Genomic DNA, 25,574 nt, shown 5'->3' with positions numbered 1-25,574 from the left:
TATATAAACTGAAGTAGTATATCCAGATATGTAAAAATATAAAGAGTAAACTGACGTTAAAGGGTGTATTTCTGAACCTATTTTTATGAACTACCTAGAATTAGACCAAGATAACTCTGCAACGACTTTGACAGCACAGACTGTGCAAGTGTAATTTAAACGTCATAATTACATATAAGTTTGACGATGGTTTGACGTTTAAAATAATACTTGCACAGTCTGGGCTATCTAAATCGCTGCAGACTTATCTTGGTCTTACTCTACCTACCTTACCTGTTTTAATTAAAAGTCATCTTCTGTAAATCATCATCACTAAATTAGTTATATTTATATATCAAGAACTTGTTTGTTTAAATACTGAATATTATCATTACCTAAGTAAATATTTTAAATACTTGTGACTGTGCTGGGAAATTCCGCGAAACGTCACATGACAATTGTAATATAGCAACAATTGCGTAGTTATTTATTATGTTATAGGTACTTCTAAAATTATTTTATTTATTTATTTATGTTTTGGAGATCCAACAGTTATTTATACAGCGTATCACAAATGAATAAGAGATGGAAAGCCAATTACAGGATCACACATGTAGCTACAGATTATTACATTCAAGTTTACTTAAATGAAAATTGTCGACGCTCGGACACAGCAACACACAAAATAATAGTAGTTTATGTGACTGCTACATAATGAGTGGCATTAAAATACGACTGTGGGTTTAAGAAACGAACGTTAGTGAGTTTCTTAATAGGATCACACGAGTGTTTTAATGCCTAATTATGTACAGTTACATACACTACTTTATCTAAACACATACTTAAAACTAACTAAAAGATAAACTGTACGTCAAATGGCGGTGAATGAAAACTTTTTTCACGCATGTCACACATCCGTAGTTTTTTTAAATTCCTAGACAAAAGAGTGAAGTCTCATGTCACTCGAGATCAAATATCGTGCGGTTTATATTTAAAAAACATACTAAATTGACGTTTCGTATCGATAACTGTTTTAATATCTACGGATACTAGAATAGAGACCTACTTGAGTTTTGACTGCTGTTCCAAATTTAAACTCATAACCTACAAAAATCTATAAGGTTATGTACATTAAACTTCGAGCAACACGGAAGGGAGGCGGCATTCGCACTATTTCCCCTCTGCCGAGGTACAAGATTAGCGCGTCAATCTAATCTAGCGCGGGTAATAAAACTAGTTGCACTTGGATTTTTCACTAGACCGAGTCCAGACGCGCGCGTGAACACTGCTGCACAAAAATGCCTGTCTGCTCGGTTTTTTGTTATAAAAAGAGGTCGGGGACATCAAATTTACAAAAAGAAAGTGTTACATTTCACATGTAATATTTTTTTTTACATATCATACGTTTAATTACATTCAAACACAATTATTATATTTTTCACCTCAGCAGCTCGAACAAGGCTACTTTGCTTCTTAATAACAGTGAGCAAAATGCGATTTTGCTCACTAAGTCATTTTGTCTCACTCAGTGAGCAAAATCGCATTTTGCTCACTGAGTGAAACAAAATGAGTGAGCAAAATCGCATTTTGCTCACTGAGTGAGACAAAATGTCATTCAAGTGACCTTTATAGTCAAATGTCATTTCAACATGCGGGGTCTAATAAAATTTCGATATACTTGGGTTCTATTATCTCTGTCCCTCTAGGTATGTTCTCACTGCTTAGGGTGAAAAATTTTGTGTACTACACGAGATCAAAGTTATTTACATCTCGTGCGCTTTTGAATCCCTTACTACGCTCAAGATTCTAAATTAGATTCACTCGCTACGCTCGTGAATCTATTATAGAATCTTTCGCTTGCACGGGACTCAAAATAAGCACTCGAAGAAATATCAAACTTTGATCTCTTGTTGTACAAATAACTATTAGTCTCATGTAATTGTTGGATTTATCGATTTTGCTCGCTCAGTACAAATTGCGGATCGGTTGAGCGACAAATCCGACTTCTCATCTCTCAGAATACAATAATATACTTCAACGAAAATGTGTTAGTGTGCGTGTTGTGACACTTGTCACTCGTCCGTACACAAAAAGAGATCGAGGTTTGCAAGATTTGTCTTTGACGTGTGTCATTTTCTATGTATTTGTGTCGTCATTACAGATTGGATTTTGTATGTAAGTGTGTGAGAAGTGCGACTGTGTGCACCTTTCCCCCCGCGAAAAATGGCAGAAAGATTTGTACGGTGAGATATCGCTTGGGCCCCTCCCTTCCGATGTGTCGGAAGCCGGTGTTGCTCGAAGACATTAAAGTACAAATTTTCCTACTACCACAGATAAGAAAGTTCTCATAGCAAAATTGGTTGTAATAAAGCTTGTCATTTCCTACGGTTTCTGAACGCATTATAGAGCACTAATGACATGTGTGTAGATAAAAGCTTTTTACAGTACATATTAAGTACAATCCAAAAATGATAATATTTTAAAAACACCTACAATCAGAAATGCAATAGAAAAGTAAACTAACAAAGATTGATTACACATGCTCAATCAAAACATTTTAGCGTCAGATAATGTTTAACCCAAGGTATCTTACAATTAAATATATCTATATCTAATTGGTTTGCCAGGTTGTTTAAAGCTCTACTCGCACGGAACAAGAAACTATTCTGTCTGTATTTGGACGATGAAAATTTTACGGAAATAGGAGGATAGTACCTTTTACAACGAGTGGGAGTATTAAAAGAGAGATTGGAAAGTAATTCAGGACTATCCACCAAACCAGTAGTGATACTAAGTAAATAAGTTATGTCAGCTATTTCCCGCCGTTTTTGAAGTGGTACTAAGTGATGTATTTTACAAATAGATAGATAGTTAGAGGAGCTATAAGGAGATTTAATTTTGAAACACAGAAATTTTATGAATTTACGTTGAATACGTTCAATTCTTTCAGTATATGTAGAATAGCAGGGATTCCATATTTGAGATGCATACTCCAGCTTGCTTCTGACTAATGAGCAATATAGCACTTTCAATGTTTTAGCTTGCTTAAAATGAGTGGAATTACGCATTATGAAGCCTAATGACCTATATATGCACTGCTTACTATACTATCAATATGCTTATCAAAAAGCAATTTGGAGTCTTGGGTGACTTCTAGATCCTTCATAAAGGGTATTTTGACAAGAGGTTGACCCTTAAGCCTGTAAGAAGTAACAATTGGGTTATATTTGCGCGAAAATGACATTGTGAAACATTTGAAAGGATTCAGGTCAAGCCCATTAGCTAGGCAGTACTCATCTAGACGTAACAAATCAGACTGTAAGAGACTTGACGTCTTTACTTTTATAAAAATTTTCATATCATCAGCAAAGCAGAGTAGGTTAGAGTATGTGAAACAATTCCCAATGTCATTAATAAAGATATTAAAAAGTAACGGACCCAGTAAAGATCCCTGGGGGACTCCACTTGGAACCGTTACCCACCCCGACATGTAATTGTTGATAACTACGGCCTGAGATCTATTATCAATATAGGATGTGAACCATCTCTATATATATTATACTTGTTTATACTATACTACATATATATATTTTACTTGTTTAGATTCTTGTCTTGTCTAGATTCTCCATACCTAAGTATATCCATATTTGTGGTTTCCAATTTGTGTAAACTGTGTAAACTGTCGTAAAGTTAGATGAATGAACCTTGTGCTGGCACTCTCGCTCTGCCGCTATCCCTGAGTCACTTATGTTGATTCGGATAGGAGGTAAGAGCACATGCTTTTCTACCTTAGAGATGGTTAAATTTACAAGGTTACATATAAGTGCTTGTAAAATTTCGCCTGGTACCGCTGTGATCCGAGTAGACTAGTGGTAGAGGTATCTGCTGCAAATGCAGAAGACTCTGGTTTATACGTTGAACCCAGCCCTGGGCACTGACCGCCTTTGTCAATGTTTTTGAAGTGAAAACTTCTTTAGCGGCACTGGGCAATTTTTGAGGTGGGGAAAAAATGATAAACTCGAGACAGCGTAAGGCAATCACGTGACCGTAAGGTTTAGATGGCCACTCATTTAGATGGCATTTAATTCAATAAAGAAAAACTCAATGACATTACATGAAAAAGGTTCTAATCTTGTACGGGTTGAAATTCGAGGATCTCACAGTTACATTCTAACTTTATATCACTCAAATATAATTCAATAAAGCTACATCTTGATGAAATCGCTAATAAAAGTGAACTCTAGTACTGGTGGATAAAACCCAAAATATAATGACCAAATATATTTAGATGCGAGGTCTGCAAGGTAACTTTACAATTTCTATTCGAATTTTAAACAATTAACGCTACAAATTTGAATTTCGAAATTTAAACAAGCTCACTGACCAGCACTTTCGGAACTAAAGTTTTTCAATAGAAAGGAGGATGGGTCAATTATTCATAGTGCTGCAGACATTTTGGACTAGTCATTGAGTTTTCACTTCTGCCGGCACTCCCGGAGTGCAACCCGTTGTTTTTTTTTTGTAGAGCTACACCAAGAAAAGTCTGCGACGGTTTTCATAGCACACGCTGTGTGCAAGTGTTGTTTTTTAAAACGTCAAACTTTTATGAAATTATGACGTATAAATAATACTTGCACTGCGTTTGCTATCAAAATCGTTGCAGACTTTTCTTGGTCTAACTCTACCTATATGACATCTTTTTCAGTTTATAAGCAGCCATGTAACAAACATTTCAAGCATACGTTTAGCTGATTACTCGTATACTCGCATTAGACTACCTAGTACCTAATAACTTCAATTTGAGTATGTATTTAAAAGTAAAATGAAAGACAACAGATAAGTAATTATTTTTATATTTTTTATGACTTCATTATTTAACTATTTATGTACAAATGTTTGGTATTAGGATAATTTACTAAATTAGGAATGCACAATAGAGGTAAATTCTCACAATTGATTTATGCCTAAACTTAAAATTTACACATAAATTAAATAAAATTAACAATCTAGCTTTATAAATGCTTAAAATACTTTGTCAAATCCAATACTTGTTTGCTACATTGGTAGGATTGGAGTAGTTGTGCTGGGTGAGAGGATCCGGGATGTTCGGGAAGGCGTACGGCTCGTTCATGTACTTGTACTCGCCGGACAGCCCCGACAGGCTCATGTTCAACGAGTTGTGTGACGGACTCCAATTAGAAGCCGGCGCGGGGCCGTCGGGCACCTTTGAATAATCAGCAGGTACTTTATAGTCGCTCGGTGGCAACGCTTTGCTATACTCCTCAGTCGGTTTGACGAAGCCATCCTCTCTAGGCTCGATTATTTCATCACTAGCTACTTTATCATCATCGTCTTTGGGCAAATAATTAACAGGCTTATTGTACACATCGTATCTTGCGTAGTCATTTCTTGGTACTCCTGGATCTAGTATTTGACTATGCGGTGATCCATTAGTACCGCCCACTAAGTGGCTAAACGTGGCCCCAGAAGTGCTAGGAAATGCGGCACTTTGGAATGCTTGGTTCAAATGTTGGGATTGCGCCATTAGTTGGTTGTAGTTGGCGTATTTCTGGTGATGCCAGGCGTCGGGATGTTGAGGGTGGTGCTGCGAGAGACTGGGTATGTCGCCGGCAGGGTACGGGCAGGGGATCTGCGGCATGGGTAGTGTCGAGTAGCCGGTTAAACTTGGAGCAGTGTTGGAGCCGGTGTGCTTCCGCAGTCGTGCTCGTCGGTTTGAGAACCATACCTGAAAGTAAGATAAATACTGCTTTACTTTCTTTGCGCAGATTTACACACTTTGATGAATATCAATTACTGCTATAAATGTCCCTTCTGATTTTTTTCGAATTTTTAATTATTGTAAGAGTTAGGAACATTTAAAACTTTGTTTGGAGTTTGTTTTGCATTTCTAAACTCTTACAATTATAAAAAAATCGATAATAGTCGAACGAAGGGGCATATCTATGGTCCATATATGTAAAATTGTGTAAACATAATTTCTATAATGTTAATATAGAGTGAGGAAAATGGGAACTATGTTTGTATGGAGAAATGGTGGTCCCCCTTCCTCTTAAAAGCGCCCAGTTAGGCCGCTTGTGCATATCCGTTGTTTTCATCGGACAACGGACTGTGTTATGTGTTATGTGATTACGTCCAGGTTTTTGTATGTGGCTACCGACAACTACATCTAAGAAAACTAGACATCGTCATCATCACCCAAGTGTCCTGTTAAAACAACGGACGTATTTTACAAGCGACCTAAGGTTATCATATCCTAGAGCCGATCAAGTTATTTATGTACATGTTAATGTTTAAGTGCTACGGGATTTACGACATCTTATTATAGGTATTGAAAAAAAATCTTAAGTACCTACTTATCCACCTAACGGGATGGCTTAACTCAAACTGTGTAAAGGTCCAAGAATCCATTCAAATAATATGGAATTTTAATAATTTTATTTTTCTGACGCAACTGAATTACTTAAAAGAAAAGATTTCATCAAATATGAATGCCTGAATTGAAAACATTGTCAAAGTATCTACTCGAGGAATTATCGCGAGACGTGTAGGCGTCGGTAAATACATATTTACGTGTATAGTGGCTACAACCGCACGGTGCGCGTTATAAATATCATATTTTGTCAACAAATTAATCAAATTATGTATTTGGTATCAATTAAAATTTGTTTACTTCGAACTCTGCCAGCTAGAAAATGTTAAGTGCTTGCCATGCTTAAATAGACATCAATCAAAGTAGTGATGCGGCAAATAATTTAGGCATTTCGCCACGTTTATAATAATTGTATTTACTTTTTTTAAACAGGCCTTTTCATAATGAAAAGTTTGGATGAATTTCTTTTAGGTAATCAAGCGATAAAAAATTGTGTAGGTACATCTATATTCCATTCCATTCTACTCACGAAAGCTGGCGCGTATTTCATATGTCAATTATGACATATCCGTACAAATCTCGCACCAGTTCCTTAATACACATCTATCGTTGCTTTATCTGTGGTATTTCTGGACCGAAATGTACGTCTGAGTATTGTGTGCGATGGAAGAGGCTCGTTCTACTCGTTATGCGTCCAGCTGCTCGCCCGCGAATGTCTAAGAGCACCTCTCCTTCTTCAACGTGAATTCTTGGTTTGACTGGTAAAGTCAGTCGTAATGAAGAAACGAACCTGTATTCTAGACTCAGTGAGGCCTGTCTCCTGAGCCAGCTCCTCCCGCGTGTACACGTCTGGGTATTGCGTGCGGTGGAAGGCTCGTTCTAAGGCGTCCAGCTGTTCGCCCGCGAATGTCTAAGAGCGCCTCCGCTTCTTCAACGTGAATTCTTGGTTTGACTTAAAGTCAGTCGTAATGAAGAAACGAACCTGTATTCTAGCCTCAGTGAGGCCTGTCTGCTGAGCTAGCTCCTCCCGCGTGTACACGTCCGGGTACTGCGTGCGGTGGAAGGCTCGTTCTAAGGCGTCCAGCTGTTCGCCCGTGAACGTCGTCCGAGAGCGCCGTTGCTTTCGCTTCAGCGTCAGTCCTGGCTCGGATTCAATGTCTGATGAGTCGGAGCCGCGACCTGCTGGAAAACAATGTAGGGTTAATTTAAAAATAAAAATTAAAGGAAGAAGTTTCCTATATACAATTAAGATGCCTTGCCCACTCCTATAAAGTATTACTTAAGGGGCCCACTGATTAACAGTCCGCCGGACGGTATCGGCCTGTCAGTTAGAACAAAATTTTGACAGTTCCGAACAACTGACAGGCCGATACCGGCCGGCGGACTGTTAATCAGTGGGCCCCTTTAGTATTAATTAACATCATAAAATTAAAATATTTTTAAGTGGAAAGCAGAGTCAAAGATATTTATTTATAAACAAATTAAATCCTATTATATAGCACTATTTATAGATCCTTAGATTCAAACACTATTCTTCGCGATGGGTTGCGAGAGTTTAAAGTTCCAGTGGACAAAATATGGGTTGAGTACATAATATAACATAATAAAAACTGTACGGAAAGTTTTAATGGAAGCAGTGAAGTGAGCTTACGTTAGTAAGAAATGGTTTAAGTTCCTACTATAAGTATTAGACATAATATATAGGACCAATAAATTAAAAGGACCTAATCTAAACCCGGCAATAAATTAGCTCGCGGCAATTTGTCTTCATCTGTTTTTTTAAACACGCGTTAGTTATTAATAAAGTGTTTTTTGTGAAAACCCACATCAGTTTTTAAATCGCCCAAATCAAGAACCGTCAGCTCGCGGGTCGGCCGATCTCATTTTATAAATCGGTAGCGGTATCCTACGGAAACAGATTAAAAAACATATGCAACAATACGCGGCTTTGCCCCAAAAACTGATTTTAAAGAATGCGGCTTATATTAAATAGCCTTTTGAAAGAAGTCAAAATTGAATGAGATCGAAAAAATAGGGGCTCAGTGTGGCACAAGGAACACCCAGAGCGGCGGCCGCTTTGTCGGCGCCTTTGCGTTTGGTGACATTTTGGCACCATTCAATATTTTGGTGTTGCGATTTGAATTTACGAGCCGCAAAACAAAAACGCGAGTTTTAATGTGACGCGGTCGAATTTAGGGTTAGCGATGATTGCCCTAAGGTTGTTTATGTTGTAAGTTTATACCACAAAATCTGTTGTTTTGAATTATTCATCTTATTCTGTTTTATGTTGTTGTACTTACATTTAAAATTACATAATTGGTTGTAGCTTGCAATGCGAAAAATTACAACCATTAATTACCAATACTTTTGTTTATGTTTTGACGATTACAACACGAATCTTGAATATTGACATTGCATTGTTGCATTATTAATATTACCTACTAGTTTTGCATTGCATTATTTTAGTAAGTAGTTTAAACATTTGAAATTTATTTAACTTAAATCTGCGTGAGTGAATAAAAAATTTGTTATAAGTATTGTCATTGCTTTTAGTGTAAGTTTCGTGACGCATTGGTTTAACTGTAATATCATGTAAACATTTTTATCAATAAAATAGTTTAAATTAATAAAATTAGTTATGATATCCTACCGTAATATTAATTAATGGACGTGTGCGTAAAATAAGTAGTAATACTTGTGTTTATTTACCTTCTTACGAATTAAAAAATCAACGCCATGCCTAAAGTTAATTCAAGTCTAAATTATAATTATTATAACTTGCATATATTATTTATGTATGTGACCATTCGTATCCTAAATAAATAATTCAAATAGGTTGAAGATACTATTGGAAAGCTAATCGTGAGAGCAATAGAACTGAAAATGCATAAATCAACGGTCGATCATAACGCGACGGAAATACACTATTAACGTCGTAGGTGTCGGAAGAGTCATTAAAGCACGAGGCAATATCTAACCACAAAAGCTGCGACACCGAATAAAAAACAACGCATTGTAATATAATGATTTACATTGCTCAAATTCTTCGCTGGCCCGCGAGACAGGGACAGATTTATTTGGAGTCTTTTTTGTTCCGAGTCCTGATCATAACGTATGAGATTAAAATGACTCTACTACGTATCGAAAACAAGTAATCGTTCACATCCATTAACGACTTTAAATCTCGGTCTTAAAGATCTTTATTGCTTGAAGAAAAAGCGCGTAGGAATATATGAGGGATTTTAATGTTCAAAGAAAGGCGAGAGGTTTATGGGAGCCCTGAATGTGGGAGAGGGCAGGATAAACTTTAGCGATTGCCGAAATATGACCCCGTGAAGAACGCCGGCTTGGCTCAAAGTCATAATTTGGGAGTTGAAAGAGCAGCGGCGGCGGTTTAACACCTTCATAATCTGGGTTCATTAAAGGGCCGGGCTGGCCTTTGTTTCAGCGGGTTGTTCAGAAAGTAACAGATGGTCGGATTAGCAGCCGCACTCGGGCCGCGCCGCGGCATGGTGGGCGTTTTTGGGTTTTATTGATATTTTTATGTGGTTTCTTAATTAGTAACCATTAGTTATACGTACGGCGTAGCGAAAAGGAAATGTTTGAATTTGGGATGAGTTATTTTTACACAGGTACTGAGTATTTAGGTACATTTTTATTCATATCTAAATTTACACCTGATTTACACTAACAAAATTTAATATTTGGTTAAATCGATTTGAGTGGATCATCTTGAAGAAGTCAATGATATTTTAAGGAAAACTAAAATATATTCGTACTCTTATTTGGTTGATATTTGAGGGCTACTCAGCCGGTTCTCTTTGTAGTTCGTCGTGTACTTCCGGAAAGGCTCGCGGCACTCTGGGAGGGCCCAATGAGTGATGTGATGAGACAAAATAGTGAATACAACCCGGCGTTATAAATGTCAGTCAAATAGATGTCACATTTAGGTACCTATGTGGTTAATTTCACACGAGTGGTTAGGACCAGTTGTACATTTGTCTACTTAGGCACTTATTTTTTAAAGCTCTTGGTAGTTTTGTATGTTTTTATTGGCTGTGTCAAGGTTTTACACTAGTCAATTCATACATTTTGTACACGGTTGTAGTTTCTATTAGGGAACGGGAACTATAAATGCGGGGAAAATTATTTATGAAACTTGTAACATTAAAAAATATAAAATGTCAATAGAGCGAGTCGATTTTCATTTCAAATTTTTACTGTGTAACCTAAAAATGCAATTACTGAACAAACATACTTTACGTGTAAGGGAGGTTCCCCAAAAATGCAATGAATACCCATGCCGCATTGCACCTTTCTAGTGCCTACTGCCTACTGATCACTGAGCTAAGCTGCGAATGGCCAGACAGACAGGCACACTTTTTATAAGCATTGAATAGTACTTAAAGCTTAAAAACACAAATAACAAGTGTAACACCAGTGTTTTAATCGGTTCATTATGTGTTTAAACAAAAGCAACCACAAAAATTTGGGATTTTGTGGTTAATTACAGTTTTAGTTTAGGTACCGTTCTAGATAGAGGAACGCATCTGGAGGTCAAGTACCTACCTATTATTCTAAATGGGTCCTCGATTTAACTGCAACGTCACAGGTGAACAAAAAGGCGTCATGTAATCTGTCTAAATGGGAATACATAAAGGCGTCATGGAGGTCCCACGATAATAGTCCGTCGCGGCCACCGCCTCGGCGACATTAGCCCCTAACGACCGCTGTTATTAAACAAATGCGAGATCTTATCCGACACTCTTTTGTTTCCCGTGAAAGTTACTTTATCTTTAAAACTTTAGATTACGACGACTTAGCGAGATAATGGAGAGCGAATGCGAAAGATTGTCATCAAATTTGATGACCGTATTTGTTTTACACACACACGGCACACGTGTAACTTTAAAGGATGAGTGGAAGACTCAATGCGAAAGATATTACGATTGAAAATTAACGATTAAAGTTTTAAGATGACATCCTATTTTATAGAAAGAAATATCGGAGTATTGTTAAGTAAATTCAAAGTTAAACATCCGTCCGCTATCATTTTCTTTCTAGCGAGGCGTTTAGAATTTATAATTGGATTTATATTGGAAACTGACAAGCACTCAGTCGATGCAGCAGATGCGCAAGACAAATTGACTGTCACACCACTTTGAACATGAATAAATACTACTAAGAGAGTCTCTTAAAGAGACACACGAAGTACATAGGTAATACATTAGATAACCTTAATGTGGAAGAAAATCAATTTCGCAACAATGTTATAATTTATGGACTCTACGACGAGGAGACAGCCGATTGGTTCATATCATATATGTATTATAGCAATCTATTTATAGGGTTTGAATATGAACCTAATGATCAAAGATACGCAATGGGCTTGGCCAACTATTAATGTCAGTCAAAAAAGTGCCGCAATGTTGCCTGTAAAACGCCGACCTGTTTGAAGCGGCGCATAAAACGCCGACAGGGAAAGCCCGACGCGACAGGTACGCCGGCGACTCAAAGGACAATCAAACTTGGTGACAAAATGAGTACAGAATAGCAACAATGGTTACAAACCAAAACATGTTATCTGGATTGTAGCGATTTCAGCACTATCGAGTGCGCTGCGGGCGAGCGCGGCGAGCTTTGTCGGCCCCTTGGCCGGCCCGCGCCAAACGAGACGCCTTTAGATGCCTCGAGAACAAACTCCAATATTTCAAACGCCAACAATGACGATGTGAGATTTGTGTGCGGAAATTGATTTTTTGACTCCGTGTGAAAGCTTTGACAAGTTGTAGCTATTAACGTGCAGAATAGTGTTTTTCTACATGGGAAGTTATTGTGCAACGTTTAGGGCGGTTGCGGTATAAGATTTGTTTTGTACGGAAGTGAGTTCACGTTAATATTTTTGGTAAACATTTGCAGGTCACAAGCATACCGTGGAAAAACATATGTGACGTTCCACGGCAAAAGGTACCTTATGGCGGCTGGCGCTTACGTCGCATAGCGCCGCAATAATATTGGAGCGACGCTAATAATAGCGTAAGCGCCAACCGCCATAAGGTACCTTTACCCGTGGGACGTCACATATTTAAAAACCTATACAAATAGAAATCTCTCGGGCTGTTACTGCACGACAGGTCGTTTGCAGCGAACTGCATTTGCTCATAAATTTTGTTTCTTACTGGTTTCTTGACATTTAATTTCAGTGAAAAATGTCAGCACACCGCCTCGACTTCGTTTTTACGAGTAGTGATCACTAAGTTTATAGTGTTGTTAAATGTTGTATGTTTACCCATAGATAAAAGAAGAATTGGATCAATATTATCACGGAGTACTAAACGATCTACTATCATTAAATGTGCTTAAAACGAAAACACACCAGTCAGTTACAATTATGGACGTAACCGATTTATTTTGTTAGACTATGACGTCAGCCACGAAAGCTGAAGACATTGGTTCAATCTAGTATCTATTTTCAATTTATAACAAATCATATTTTCTAAACAAGTGAAAAATAGAGTGCTATAAACTGTACAATGTACCTACATACAAGAAAATTAACCCTATAGTCCTTAATTTTTTGGGAATTGACATATTGTACCAATACTGCGTGATGAACAATGAAAGGGTTAACTGACCTCCAAGGATGCCGTCAATGCTGTAGTCCTTCTTGCCGTCAGGGTCGCGCGCGCCTCCGCGCAGCAGCCGCGAGATGGACGAGATGCTGGGCGGGTCCGACACGCCTTCCTGCAACCCATGACTTTGTTTTTACAAGGCGAAGTTGGCAACCCTGAATAAAATTAGTAATTGGTTGTCCTTTTTCAAATGGTTAACTCGCTAACCTTTTCATGATAAGACAAAAATACTACCAAAGCATAGAACTCCTCCTGCTTCTTTGCTATCCTGTATTATGACCAGTGATCGTTAATTTTCCAGCAATTTTGGTGCAGCATAGTAAAAATAAAGGATTTTCTTCAATTTTTTTCTAGGGAGAGGATTGGTTAAGGTTAATATTACTGTTATTAACCCTAATTATCTATTCCACCTAGAGTAGGGAATACAGATGCTTTTAACCAACAATGCTGCACCAAAATTGCTGGATAATTAACGATCACTGATTATGACAATCAATCAAAATATTCATAATAAGTTACAGATCAGGGGGCCGATTTTTGAGTTTCGACCGCTCGATTTCGTGTATTTCGTTCATTAATATCTCCAGTACCCGGCATTTAAATTCTACTAATAGAATTGAAAACGAGTGGTCAATGCCACTCGATTCCCAATTTCTATTGCTCGTATTTCAAAAATTTGCATTTCGCTGTTTTCCACCGATTTCCGAGTGACGAAATCGAACGCTCGAAATTCAAAAATCGGCCCCCAGAATCCTCAGAGTCATGTCAAAGTTGTAGTCACGGAAATTTAATTCTAAATGAGGTTATACATATAAACTTATTCAATTCACTTGCATTCCTAAACAATATATATGTATAATTTTATTATTTGGTCATTAATCTTATTTAAAGCACATATGTATACCTACTAGAGCAACATTTCTTCACTAGCCTAAGAAAAAGTTTTCTTTTCAATTTCAGAATCAGTTTTTCAGTCTAGGTGGATTGTTAATATGTTATGTATTTTTTTTCCAATTGGTTCCTACGTCTACATGCAGATGCACATAGTTGCTTATTACTCATCATTACCTTTCCCGCGATGTAATTATCTTGCTGTCGTCGTTTTTGTCAATTGCTCAATATAGCCAGCAAGAGGCGGACCGCCCATGGACTTACTGATTGTTTAAAAAAGTGCTATTCTAATTTTAAACTATTTCGCGACTGTTTTTGTCTTTCGACAAAAACAATTGCCGCACTTTGTATTTCTGTCATTGATGAAAAATCGCCTTTCGATAGAATTATACAATCAAATCAAAACTTTTAATGAAGTTTATACATATACAGGGTGGAACATTTCTAGGGACTGAGCTGAAAGGATAGTGTTATCTAAGTAATATACGATCGAGTTATTATAATCGTAGAGCTGGATTTAAAGGTAAAACAAAATCATTAAAATGAAATATTTTTAAATCAGTGACAACCCTACAAAGTTATTTACATTTCACATTGACACATGTCATGTATTCAGTAGGATCTACTTGCTAGCGTTGAAAAATACAGATTTTCGGACTAATAGTTTAACAAACTGTATCTCAAAAACGGTTAGAAATATTAACGTAATTAATAAGTGAATAATAATGTACGTAGCCTGAACAATTCCTAGTTTGCGTAAAAGTCCTTCGTTCTGTTCCACACCCGATATACGAATTCTCACGATAATAAAATAAAACGAGTTCACGCTAGATTCTATTTTAATATTTTGTGAAAGTAACGCATGTCAGTATGTTTGTATTCTTAAGTCAAACTAGCGCAAATTATCTAAAAGAGTTCTCTAATTACGCTTCATTTTAATCACTCCAAGATCTCTTCGGTAAATTTAGACTTCAGTAATGCTTAATTTTCTTGGGTTATGAGACGGAATACCTCGTTGAAATAAAAATAAATGTTCTGTTAGAGTTGTAGGCATCTATTATTATTCTACCAAAGTTAAAATGAAAATTGAGTTTAATTGCTAATGACTCACTCGCTTTTGTTCACGATGAAGATATGTTTAAGAGAAGGACGTAAGTTACTAATCCAATGCGTATAAGAGATTTTTGTCCTTGTGGAATAGAGACCCGTACAAAGCTCGCAAGTTTTTAAATTAAATTACAAAGAGGTAGGAAAACCTTTTTGCTTTGCCTTAATTTATTCTGAATGAATGTTGCTCTATGTTAAACAAGCAGGGATGTTTTAATTTAAAGGATTATAGCATACTGGACTTTAAAGGAATACCTAAATAAACATGTTACTAAGCAGGATAATGGGAGCACAAAGGGGACTGAAGCTTTGAAGTTATAAAAGTATGTAAATATGTTCCATGGGATTATAATACATATAATCTGGAATACTATCGTATTACCGTATCGTATACCGGTAAATATTTAAAAATACCTATATCATAGCAGTAAACACATAATTTTAAGGTGGATATGATAAAATGTCATCAAAGTTTTCTATAGTTCAGTTCAATAGTTTTTTGAGCATGCAATAAATAGCCACAATGTAAGAAACTTTACTTACCATTCGACACCCTTTATATTAAAGTAAAATTATACATTTTGCGTTTGCGTCAAATCCGGTAGTTCTGATTTTTTGCAGACTTGTTTATGATGTTGGCCCAATGAATAATCCAAGTTTGTGACCTCGAGCGCCGAACGCAACTTTGTCAAAAATCGAATAAACCACAATTTTTTTTAGATTTGGGCGATTATAACCCTAAAGTACTAGTTTTTGATAGTATCTTCCTAGGGCGTTTTTAAAGTAGACTAAATTTGCTACAATAAGACTCATGAATTGTCTCTGTACTACATCTAATATTTTCCGAGATAAAGCCTTTCAAAATGTATAATTTTTTCGACCTTGTATTCGTGGGCTAAGTAAGTGCAGTGATCGACCCCCCCAAAAACAGGGCTGATAAAGTTGCGTTCGGCGCTCGAAGTCACAAACTTGGATTATTCATTGGGCCAACATCATAAACAAGTCTGCAAAAAATCAGAACTACCGGATTTGACGCAAAAGAGCCAGGTTACAATATTCGACAATGTTACTGGATTATTACTAATAATTATTCTAATCACAACTGTTTGTAAAAATAGGTAAATATAGAATTTTCCTATATAAAAGTAAATAGTTTTCAGTTTTTGGGAAAATATCTAAAACAGACTAAGAGCAGCAGTGTTGTTTGAGTGTGCATAAACTAACATCCCTTCTGTCCTCTAGCTACCGACGAGTGTATACTGTATGTTCCGAAAATCATTATTTCCTAATTGCAGTTAATACCATTCGCATTATTTCTCACTTTATATTTTTGTCTTAATCTTCCTTTCCCTATAGCAACTTTAGTCATTCGCATATTTTTCCATTCTATTTTTTTTTGAAAAACTTATTTTCCCGGTATGTTTTGTAACCATTCGCATTATTTTCCATTCTATTTTTTTTTGAAAAACTTATTTTCCCGGTATGTTTTGTAACCATTCGCATTATTTTCCATACAATTTTTTTATGAATAGCTTAATATCCCTATATGTTTTATGACCAGCCGCATAATTAAATAAATAAATAATAAATATTCAAATATTTTTGTTAGCAAAGAAGTAATAGTAGTCGGTTCGTAAATTGATGATTAGTAAATACTCTAAGGTTGAAAACTAGTTGATTAGGCATAAACGTTTAAATAATCATAGACACTAGATAATAATCAATATTATAATTTTTAATATGCGGCCCTTGCCCATCTGCCGGCCCTAAAAATTCACAAAGGTTGGATCGAAATTTCGTCAGACATGCCACAAATGCCAGGCATCAAAAACTTTAATGAATACATGTCATCGCAATGGGTTCAAATAGAAATGATCCACATAGTATCGTGCTTTAAGCAGCGTCACCGAACGAACAACGTGACTGAGAGCTGGCACAAAAAGATTAATAATATCATTAGAAAAAATTCTAATATTTTATTAGTGCTCTCAGAACTGAAGGACGAGGCACAGGCAGTGGATTTCCAAGAGCTACAAAATGATGTTCGCCCTGATGTCTTTCGGAAAAGGGCTAAAAAATACATTGCAATGGACATGAAAATCGATAACATTGTTAATAATTTTCTGCTGGGAAAATATGACATTAAAAAAACCATCTTACTTTTGGCCTGCTTGAAGTATTAATATGCTTGTCAGTTAAGTTAATGAATACTGATTTTAACTTTCACAGTTGTCAGTCATATTTATGAAACATAATTTTTAAGAATAAAAAAAAAACATTCTTTAAGTTTCAATAAACGATATTAATTTATTCATATTTTTTTATTTATTTATTTATTTATATGAGCCTTCAGTGTTCCACTACTGGGCAAAGGCCTCCCTCCTCTCCTTTCAACCATCCTAATCTTGACCCGTCTAGATACATAGAATGGGAATAATGCGAATGGTTAAAAAACATATCCAGAAAATAAGCTACTAATAAATGCACAGAATGGGAAAATATGAAAACGGTTCAAAAACATATCGAGAAAATAAGCTACTAATAAATACATAGAATGGGTAAATATGAGAATGATTATAATTGCTATTGATAAATGAAGCTTACCAGAAAAATAAAAAGTGGAAAAAAATGAGAATGGTATTAACTGCCATTTAGGAAACTACAGTATACACTCGTTTTTCTAAAAGTAGAGTTCTTATATGTATTTTTGACGTATCTTAAAGTTCGAACTTTAAGATACGTCAAAAATTTGCTAAAGATACGATATATGGGTATATATGGATAGAATATCAGTGTCAAAAGTGACGTTTTTGTTTGTATCTTTAGCAAATTTTTCACGTATCTTAATGTACGAATCAGGCCGTAAGAAGAATTGTAACAAAAAAATTTGCGTTGATTTTAAAACGATATGAAACTCCCAATGAATATGCAGAGCCTTTGCAAATATTTAAATACCATAGTATGAATGGTAAATACGTACCTTTATCAATTTCTCCCGGATCTCCCAGGAGAATATCCCCGGATTCTGACGCTTGAGCTCCTCGATTCTCGCCTCTACCTCAGGAGTGGCGACGCGCGGTTTGGAGCCCCCAATCACGCCAGGCCTTATGGACCCGGTCTCCTAGACGAGACGCAAGTTTAGTTAGTCTTTTTAATCTTGGTAATTTTTAGACTTGGATTAATTAATGCGAGCGGAAAATTCAGGACTAATCAAGGTGACGCTTAAGGGTTCCCCCAAATATGTCGACGCGGAATCGGCAAAACCCGATAGGAAAAAGCTTTATGTCTACGCAATAAGAGCGAAAAAGTCGTTGTTCGGCTCGGCTCGCATCGGCCGGCACCTGCCGACGTGTCGACGGCTTTTTCGCGCTTATTGCGCGGACATAAAGCTGTTTCCTATCGGATTTTGCCGAATGCGCGTCGATATATCTGGGGAGACCCTAACTGTATAGTGCGCCGACTATGGATACATATATCCATATCCTCTATATGTATAAAATTCGTAGGACATGAAGTCAAAGCAAAGTAAGTGAAATACAAATAAAAATAACTAGGTACCTAAATGAAGAGTCAACTGCTACGCGTCGATTTGATGGCTTCAGGGCTTTTTTTAGTCTCTTGTTATATTTGGAATAGCAAAAGGTATCGACATGTTTCCGAAGTTTTCCTTCACATTAATGGTTTCACATTTGAGCGAAAAAATATTTTTGGAATAGGTTAGGGTTCATGCTACGATACTAACTTCATTAAATTCATGATTGATAGAAAAAATACTAGGTGTACGTTCTGGCATCATGTGACGATGATTACAGATGATTTTGCGCTTTAGAGACAGGTAAATTCGCGAAATTTATGCCTTCATAGTGTTCAAGGGTGAGCATTAAAATGATCGTAGATATCAAGCCGCGTTAATACAGTAGGTACCTATATTGTACTAGTCTGCGTTTTTGGCTGAAAATCCCCATGCCAGTGCGATAGCACTTAGCAGCATTAATTCTAACGCAAAACATATCGTAATTTTCTGGCTGGTTTGCGTGCGTTTAGAGTTCTACATACATATTAATGAACGAGGTAGTTACCAAAAGCTAATTTTCTCACAATAGTGGTAATAAACAGGCACTATCAAAGGTCGCAGCTTATACTCGCGGAGCGTGGCTAAACGCTTCCTGGGCGAAACAATCGCCATTATTGTGGTTTTGTGTTCCCCGTGGCAGCGTGGTGATGGTGAAACCTTCGGGGATCAATGGCGATTGTGTGACGGTTGACCAGCCGTGGAAATGCAAGGATTGAATCACAAGTTTAACCATTAGATGTATTTGAGCTAGTGAAATAAATCATGGTTTTCACTTAGCATAGGTTTGGTTTAATTATCCAAAACTTTCATCGTCTTATCACTTTTCCAGGCGCAACCAAAGGAAGTTGGTTAATTAACTTCATTACACTTAGCTTAACTTACTTAATATTACCTAACCTTGATTAACTCTTAACTTCATGAAAATAATTTTCCTGAAAAACTCGTTTTCTTTTTCCGCCATTTTCCTTTAGATTCAGTTTCCGAGATTATTTTATTAAGTAGGTAAGAAAAATTTCGTTATCTTCTTCTTTTCGTGTCGAGGTTCCTTTTTCTATACGATGATTAATTACGTTATGATTACATATTATATAAACTTCGATTTCGTTTAGTTGGATCTGAGTAATCATTTCTGGCAGTTTTTCGTCATTCCTAGAATTAAAATACTTTCACAGTTTTTAATAATTTTCCTCTCGTTTTTGGAAGTTTCCAAATTTACTCGTATATTGTAATTACGATACTAAAGCGTTATAATAACATACAATTTCAGGCACTTTGGTAAAATTATCTGGAATGAATATTATGTGGTCATATTTAATTGTCATTAGCCTAGCAGCTATCATTAACACTAGGTTTGTGGTCCAGTTGACTCATGTAACCTAAATCTATTTCATCAGTTCATCTTTTTGGAGGTTTGTTTACACTGCTGCGGTACGTGGTCTCTATTCTAGAACTTTTTGCCTCGTTGATTATCCATTTACGTAAGTGAATAGGTATGTTGCAAGTAGATAAATCTCAAAAGCAAAGGATTCGGTCCTCTACTTTCTAGAAGGTATCGTTGTTTATAGGCAAATAAGTAAACTTGTAACATAATGTCACAATATGTGTGTTGTAGTGTAATGTCATTTGTTAGGGGTTCTGAACGTCCTATTTCATCAGGAATCCAGCAAGCAACTGGCATGTGTCAAACATTCATCGAATAAACCGAATAAAAATTCCTAAAATTTCGTTTCTTTTAAAAAAGAGCAGGTATTTCCATATTATGTACATTATATTTTTAAATTTGTGAAATCTGGACATAAGCTTTTGCTCATAATTGCCCACGTAAGTTTATTTTTATATTCTTACATTCTGCTTATGTCAACAAAAATTCATGAGCCAAATGTAAGTCCTAACTGACAACATGACTGTATTGTCTCTACCGATTCAAAATGCATCATTGTGAAATGCCTACTTTGCCCCTCGCTAGGTATTTGGGCTCCAACAGTTTTTATGAATATCACAACCTCATTTAAGTGTTACAATATTATATTAGCAATGGTCTGCTTTAAATCGGCATACTAACATACCTACCACAATATAATATATTTCAAAAATAAATTAAATATCGAATTTTGGAGCAAAGAATTGTTCAGTCTTTTGATATAAAAAGCAAGAATGGGGTTTTTACTAGACATTTTAGTAAGTGTTGGATAAAAACCTCGTTCTGTGAAGTTCTTACCAATATGAAGTATAAGTAGCTTGGCTGTTACAATGCTTAGTAAAAATTTGGTGAAGATCAGTCCGCCAAAATAAAGTCGAATAAAGCCTCTGGGTATTAAGGTAAACGAACTGGTGCTCGACGCGGTCCCAGTACATGTCATCTTGAAACTTAAGTTATTGTCAATAGTAGTGACAGCAAGGTGTCATCTATTAGGCATTAGTATGTCGAGCACTAGTACGTTTCTACGTTTACCTTACATGAAATAGTCCTTTTTCATCAACATTGGCAAAGACTCGATAGATAGGGATGCCTAAAAGTAGATTAGAACGTTAAGAATGCTGAACAATTCTATTAATACTCAAAGGTTATATTTTGTATATCCTAAGTACATTGGAGGAATTTTCTTATACGCTGAAGGCTCTATTGGGCTTTAATATTCTTATATATAAAGGTCGTGACTTATTGCTAAAGGGCTTTTAGAAAAAAAGCTACTTTCTTGGGAGGGCTTGTACTGTATGTAATTATAAAGTGGATACTATGTAACACACTTTTCTATTTTACTTTAAATATGAGAATAAAGCACGTAACTGCATAGTAATAGTGCGTTACCGTTGAAATATTGTAACAAATACAAATTCCTAATAATTAAAAGGTTTGTAAAAAATGTATGGGTATAGTTTTTGCATTACTACATGCTTAATCATTTAAGGAAAACAATTCTTCTGGAAAACAAGCCTAATCACTCCTACAACAGATATTTAAAAAATCTGACCACACCCAGCGAGTACCTTTTGAGGAGTCGAGTCAGCCGTGCGAAACGCGCGACGTGAGAGCGAAAACAATTAAAAACCAATAGTTAGTTGCTGAATTATGTAGATGCTTCACTTCACTAGATCTAGAAATTACAAAACAAACATGCAAGTTTTAAAATAGTTTATTTGCTCTTATTTACAGCGATCATATTAAGGTGTAAATAGTTATGTTGATCAATCGAAGTGATCAGGGGCCGCACCATGATGTCCTTATTGCGATTCTGTTCTGAATCGCTAAAGCACGGAGCTATATAAGTTATATAGCTCCGTCTTTTAGGGATTCAGTTTAGGTCCTAAACAGAATCGCAATAAGGACATCATGGTAAAGCCCCTGAAGTAGGGTATTGTATTCATTTATTAATTTAAGTAAATAAGAAGGTACTTTATAAAAAAGTCGATCAATTCAAAAAAATCCTGACATTTTCGTGTTCCGTCCCCATTCCTGACAAAAGGCCAAAATTCCTGACATGTCCGGAAAATTCCTGTCATCTGGTAACCCTACCCTGAAGTGACCTATCATAATCGCCTGGCTCTGGTTATATTGACTTCGACCTTTATAAATGTACCTATATTACATGTTCGACCTACGTCCCCTACACGACATTTTAAATGCACCTACAACTACCTACATGTTATCTATTACGAACATTTTAATTGTGTAGGAGGGTTTGCTGCCTCGTCGTCGTCCCACATGACGATTTTACGATCTCTACCGAGTTTCACGTTGTACTTAGTAAATGCATTTGTTTTCTTTCAGTATCAATAGAGAGGAGGTAAAAAAAGAGATAGTTGAGATTACTCCAGGTGAAGTTTATTTACAAAAATGCCATTGCAATTTGAATCGTCTAGCCTAAACAGTAAAATCGATATTTGAACGGACAGTTATGTTTAAGATTTTAGCGCAATCTTAATTTACACGTTGCTCCACATTTTCCATATATTTGAGCAGGTGGAAAGATTTAATTAAGTGTTAGTATAATAAGCTACAAGAGAGCGTTTAGTTCTAGTGGGTTAACCTACGTTTTACGTTTTGGTTAACCATAATTTCCACGTTGCTACACAGTGTCCATATTAATTATTTGAGCAGGTGGTTGGTCAAAGATATTTTAAGAGGATAACTTGGTATTTCATCATACTATATTGATGCTCACCTGATACCTGTTGAGAATCTTGGAGACGCATCCGTGCGAGACGCGCAGCTGGCGCGAGATGACGCAGGGCCTAACGCCCGCCGCCGCCATCTCCACGATCTTCAGCCTAATGTGGTTGGGAAGCGGACGGCCGTTGATGAAGAGGCCTCCGAGCTGATTGACGCGTCCTTGCCCTGTGGGGATTGGTGGAAATGTAGCTGAAGTTCAAATTGTTTGATGATAAGAGAGAGAGAAAGAGAATCAGAAAGTAATATTAATAGGTCCCATATCGTGCACTGTGTTTGTTCTAACATAACATCTGTCCGAGCGCAACCCATTGATATTAATATTATATTGGCATCGTATTTTATAATCCTGAATTCTCCCTTAGTTTGGTGGTTCATTTGTTTTGTTGGTTATGAATAAGAGCAATTTATACGTATGATTGCACCTTTGTACCAAAAGCACTTTGTCGTTAACAGCGAAATAGTACCCTCCATTTGAAAACGGAAGGTACTATTTCGCTGAAAAATTGAACTGAAAAATCCATTAATTAGGAATTATTTTTTATAATAAGAGGAGTTAATCAGTATTGAGAAATTTATTTAAAACTTAAAGCAAAAATAACTTTTAAGTAGGTATAGCGGAATTTCTATACCTAGTAAAACACAAGTTGGTACTAAAGTACTTACAGATGTAGCAGTTTTGCAGTCTGAATAGAAGTCGTGATAATGTCATAAACATCACCAAGACACTAAAAATGTCAATCAAAGTCTTTACGAGTTTACCTAAGTAACTTGGTTTAAGTACTAGTGTTTATATGTAAGAAGGAAGGCTAAACGTAGGTATTTATTTATAACAGATGACTGAATGCAATAGACCTAATTTCATAGTCCTATCGAACACTTTATTTTACATAAGCATTAAAAATTGTATATCTAGAAAAACTAAGGTATGAGTAGGTATAAATAATATGAGCAGGTTGAAGCAAATGGAGTAATATACTTAGTTATTAAATAATCAATGTATGCTGAATTTGTATCGGTATATACTGCGTCGGAGCACTAAATGACGTGAAATGAAAACTGACGCAAACCTATACAATTTTATAAAATTCCTTAGCAAATAATCCTTCATTTTAAAATGTACTTAACCTTAAAAAGTACCTAAAGCTCGAAATAATAAAAAAATGTTATTTTTATTAAGTACCTAACTACTAAATTTTATGTCCACTTATTATATCTTATATTAAACTATAGTATACAAAATATTAAGATAATAACAGGTAGGTAGTCCATGAAAATAGCTACAGGCGTTTATATTACAAAATACGAATAACTTTTTGTTTTGATAACTATTGATCTATAATTGTTAGTAGGTACACATTAACCTAATGTTACTAAAACCTAAAAGTAAATGTTAGTAAATGCTAACTAAATTAAAACAATATCTACCTACGCAAAGTTTACCCGGAATCATTGTTACTCTAATTAAATACTCTAACAATAAATAAAGTGTTGTTTTAAGCACCTATCTACAGTTTTCAGGCAAAAGTAACCACTTTGATGGTTGACATTAAAGCGCTATATTGCCTTAGAAACAATCGACAAAGCTGTACCTTTTGCTTAATTCGTCACTTGTCAACGCTAATAAAGCCAAGAATAAAGTTTCTCTATCAGTGAATAAAGGGTAATGATACTAATGATATCTAAAGTTATTAATAGATACTAAAATATACCCTTACCTACCCACACATCCATACCATTTTGGTGGCGTTCCATAATGGTATGTCAGAGTCAGAACAGTTCCATAGGCGACGAATCAGGCACTAACCGTGTTCTAGTTCAGGCACTTCCCGCACAGAGCCGGCACTCGCGGGTCATCGTTCAAATCAACATCCAACCGCAGCACAATTAGCTTTCAACAAAAAATACTAAAGCTCCGTACCATGAAAACATTAGCACCGTAAAAACGTCACAAATTGATAAATATCTGTTTACATTAAATTAACCGAACGAGATCGAAACACATAATTCAAATTGATTATCGTCCATTTGTATTTACATAATTAAAACGACATGTTTAATTAATTACGCTGTCATAAATATTGTGATCGAAATAAATAGTAGGTATTCGAGTCAGCGGACGCGTTCGTTTGTAGACGTCTGTCTTATTCGACTATTTAGACATGAAGCCTATCAGACGGAGTTTTTTTGGTTTGAAAAAAAGATCGATAGATCGCGTTATCTTTTTTTTCTGCGCGTGAGTGCAGTAGAGGAGGTTGTGTTGGACTGAGAGTGCCGCTGTGTTAGTACGGACGGGGTGTAGCGCGCTGGTGTGAGTGAGCTTCGCCTCAGAGGCTCTAGTCGGTGTTTCGTGGCACACTGTTCGTGTATAGAGGGGTCTTTACTGTGTGAGTGAGTGCACGATACACTCCCACTTGTACAAATGTCAAGTGTGTAGTAAACCCATGTGCCGAGAAATTTGGGACACCATAGCTGTCATGTCTGCCGGTGTATTCGTTTACTTAATATTTGTTACGAACATTTATAATTCATTAATTACATATAATATTATTTGTTTAACGGCAAGTAAAAGCAAAAAATAAATTTATTAGCATTATAATAAAATATAGCTTTAAAATAATCTTATTAGCTAGAATCATAGTAGTTATTTTAAATAAGAATGAGTAGATTGATCAGTGGATCAAGTAGGTAGTTAGGATAGTGATCCTAACTATGTACTTATTACATTTCATCATACTTTAAAAATCTATAATAGCAAAACCCAAAAATAATATTTTCAGTAGGTGCTGAAACAATGTCAAATATTTGTCACCCGAGTATTGTACCAAAACA

The 25,574-nt window shown here is 36.1% G+C and overlaps 1 protein-coding gene across 4 annotated transcripts; it reads right to left on the bottom strand.

Annotated features, from left to right (window-relative positions):
* Positions 1-316: 316 nt before the first annotated feature.
* LOC134797542 (protein gooseberry-neuro-like) lies at positions 317-25,264 on the bottom strand. Of its 4 annotated transcripts, none has more exons than XM_063769823.1 (7): positions 24,461-25,264; positions 22,738-22,910; positions 17,981-18,118; positions 13,006-13,114; positions 7,353-7,552; positions 3,560-5,725; positions 317-486 (listed from the first exon to the last, which is right to left on the bottom strand). In XM_063769823.1, exons 1-6 carry the CDS (start codon positions 24,495-24,497, stop codon positions 5,015-5,017), a joined length of 1,368 nt encoding a protein of 455 aa, XP_063625893.1. In that variant the 5' UTR covers positions 24,498-25,264; the 3' UTR covers positions 317-486; positions 3,560-5,014. The 4 variants fall into 4 exon arrangements, with proteins under 4 accessions (XP_063625893.1, XP_063625891.1, XP_063625894.1 ...); XM_063769821.1 differs by having other exon boundaries at positions 319-486; positions 17,981-18,121; XM_063769824.1 differs by having other exon boundaries at positions 319-486; positions 17,981-18,121; positions 24,465-25,264.
* Between the last annotated feature and the right edge of the window lie 310 nt (positions 25,265-25,574).

This window comes from Cydia splendana, chromosome 15, assembly GCF_910591565.1.
Source record: "Cydia splendana chromosome 15, ilCydSple1.2, whole genome shotgun sequence".
Lineage (NCBI taxonomy): Eukaryota > Metazoa > Arthropoda > Insecta > Lepidoptera > Tortricidae > Cydia > Cydia splendana.
Note: the sequence above shows the minus strand (reverse complement) of the source record. Positions and strands in the feature narration are given on the sequence as shown.

Excerpts from the sequence above, each read along its gene's own strand:
- LOC134797542 (XM_063769821.1), bottom strand. The coding sequence starts at position 24,497 with ATGGAACGCCACCAAAATGGTATGGATGTGTGGGTAG. Across the intron at positions 7,553-13,005 it reads CATTGACGGCATCCTTGGAG|CAGGTCGCGGCTCCGACTCA; the intron begins GTCAGTTAACCC and ends ATTGTTTTCCAG. Across the intron at positions 5,726-7,352 it reads TCACTGAGGCTAGAATACAG|GTATGGTTCTCAAACCGACG; the intron begins GTTCGTTTCTTC and ends TCTTACTTTCAG.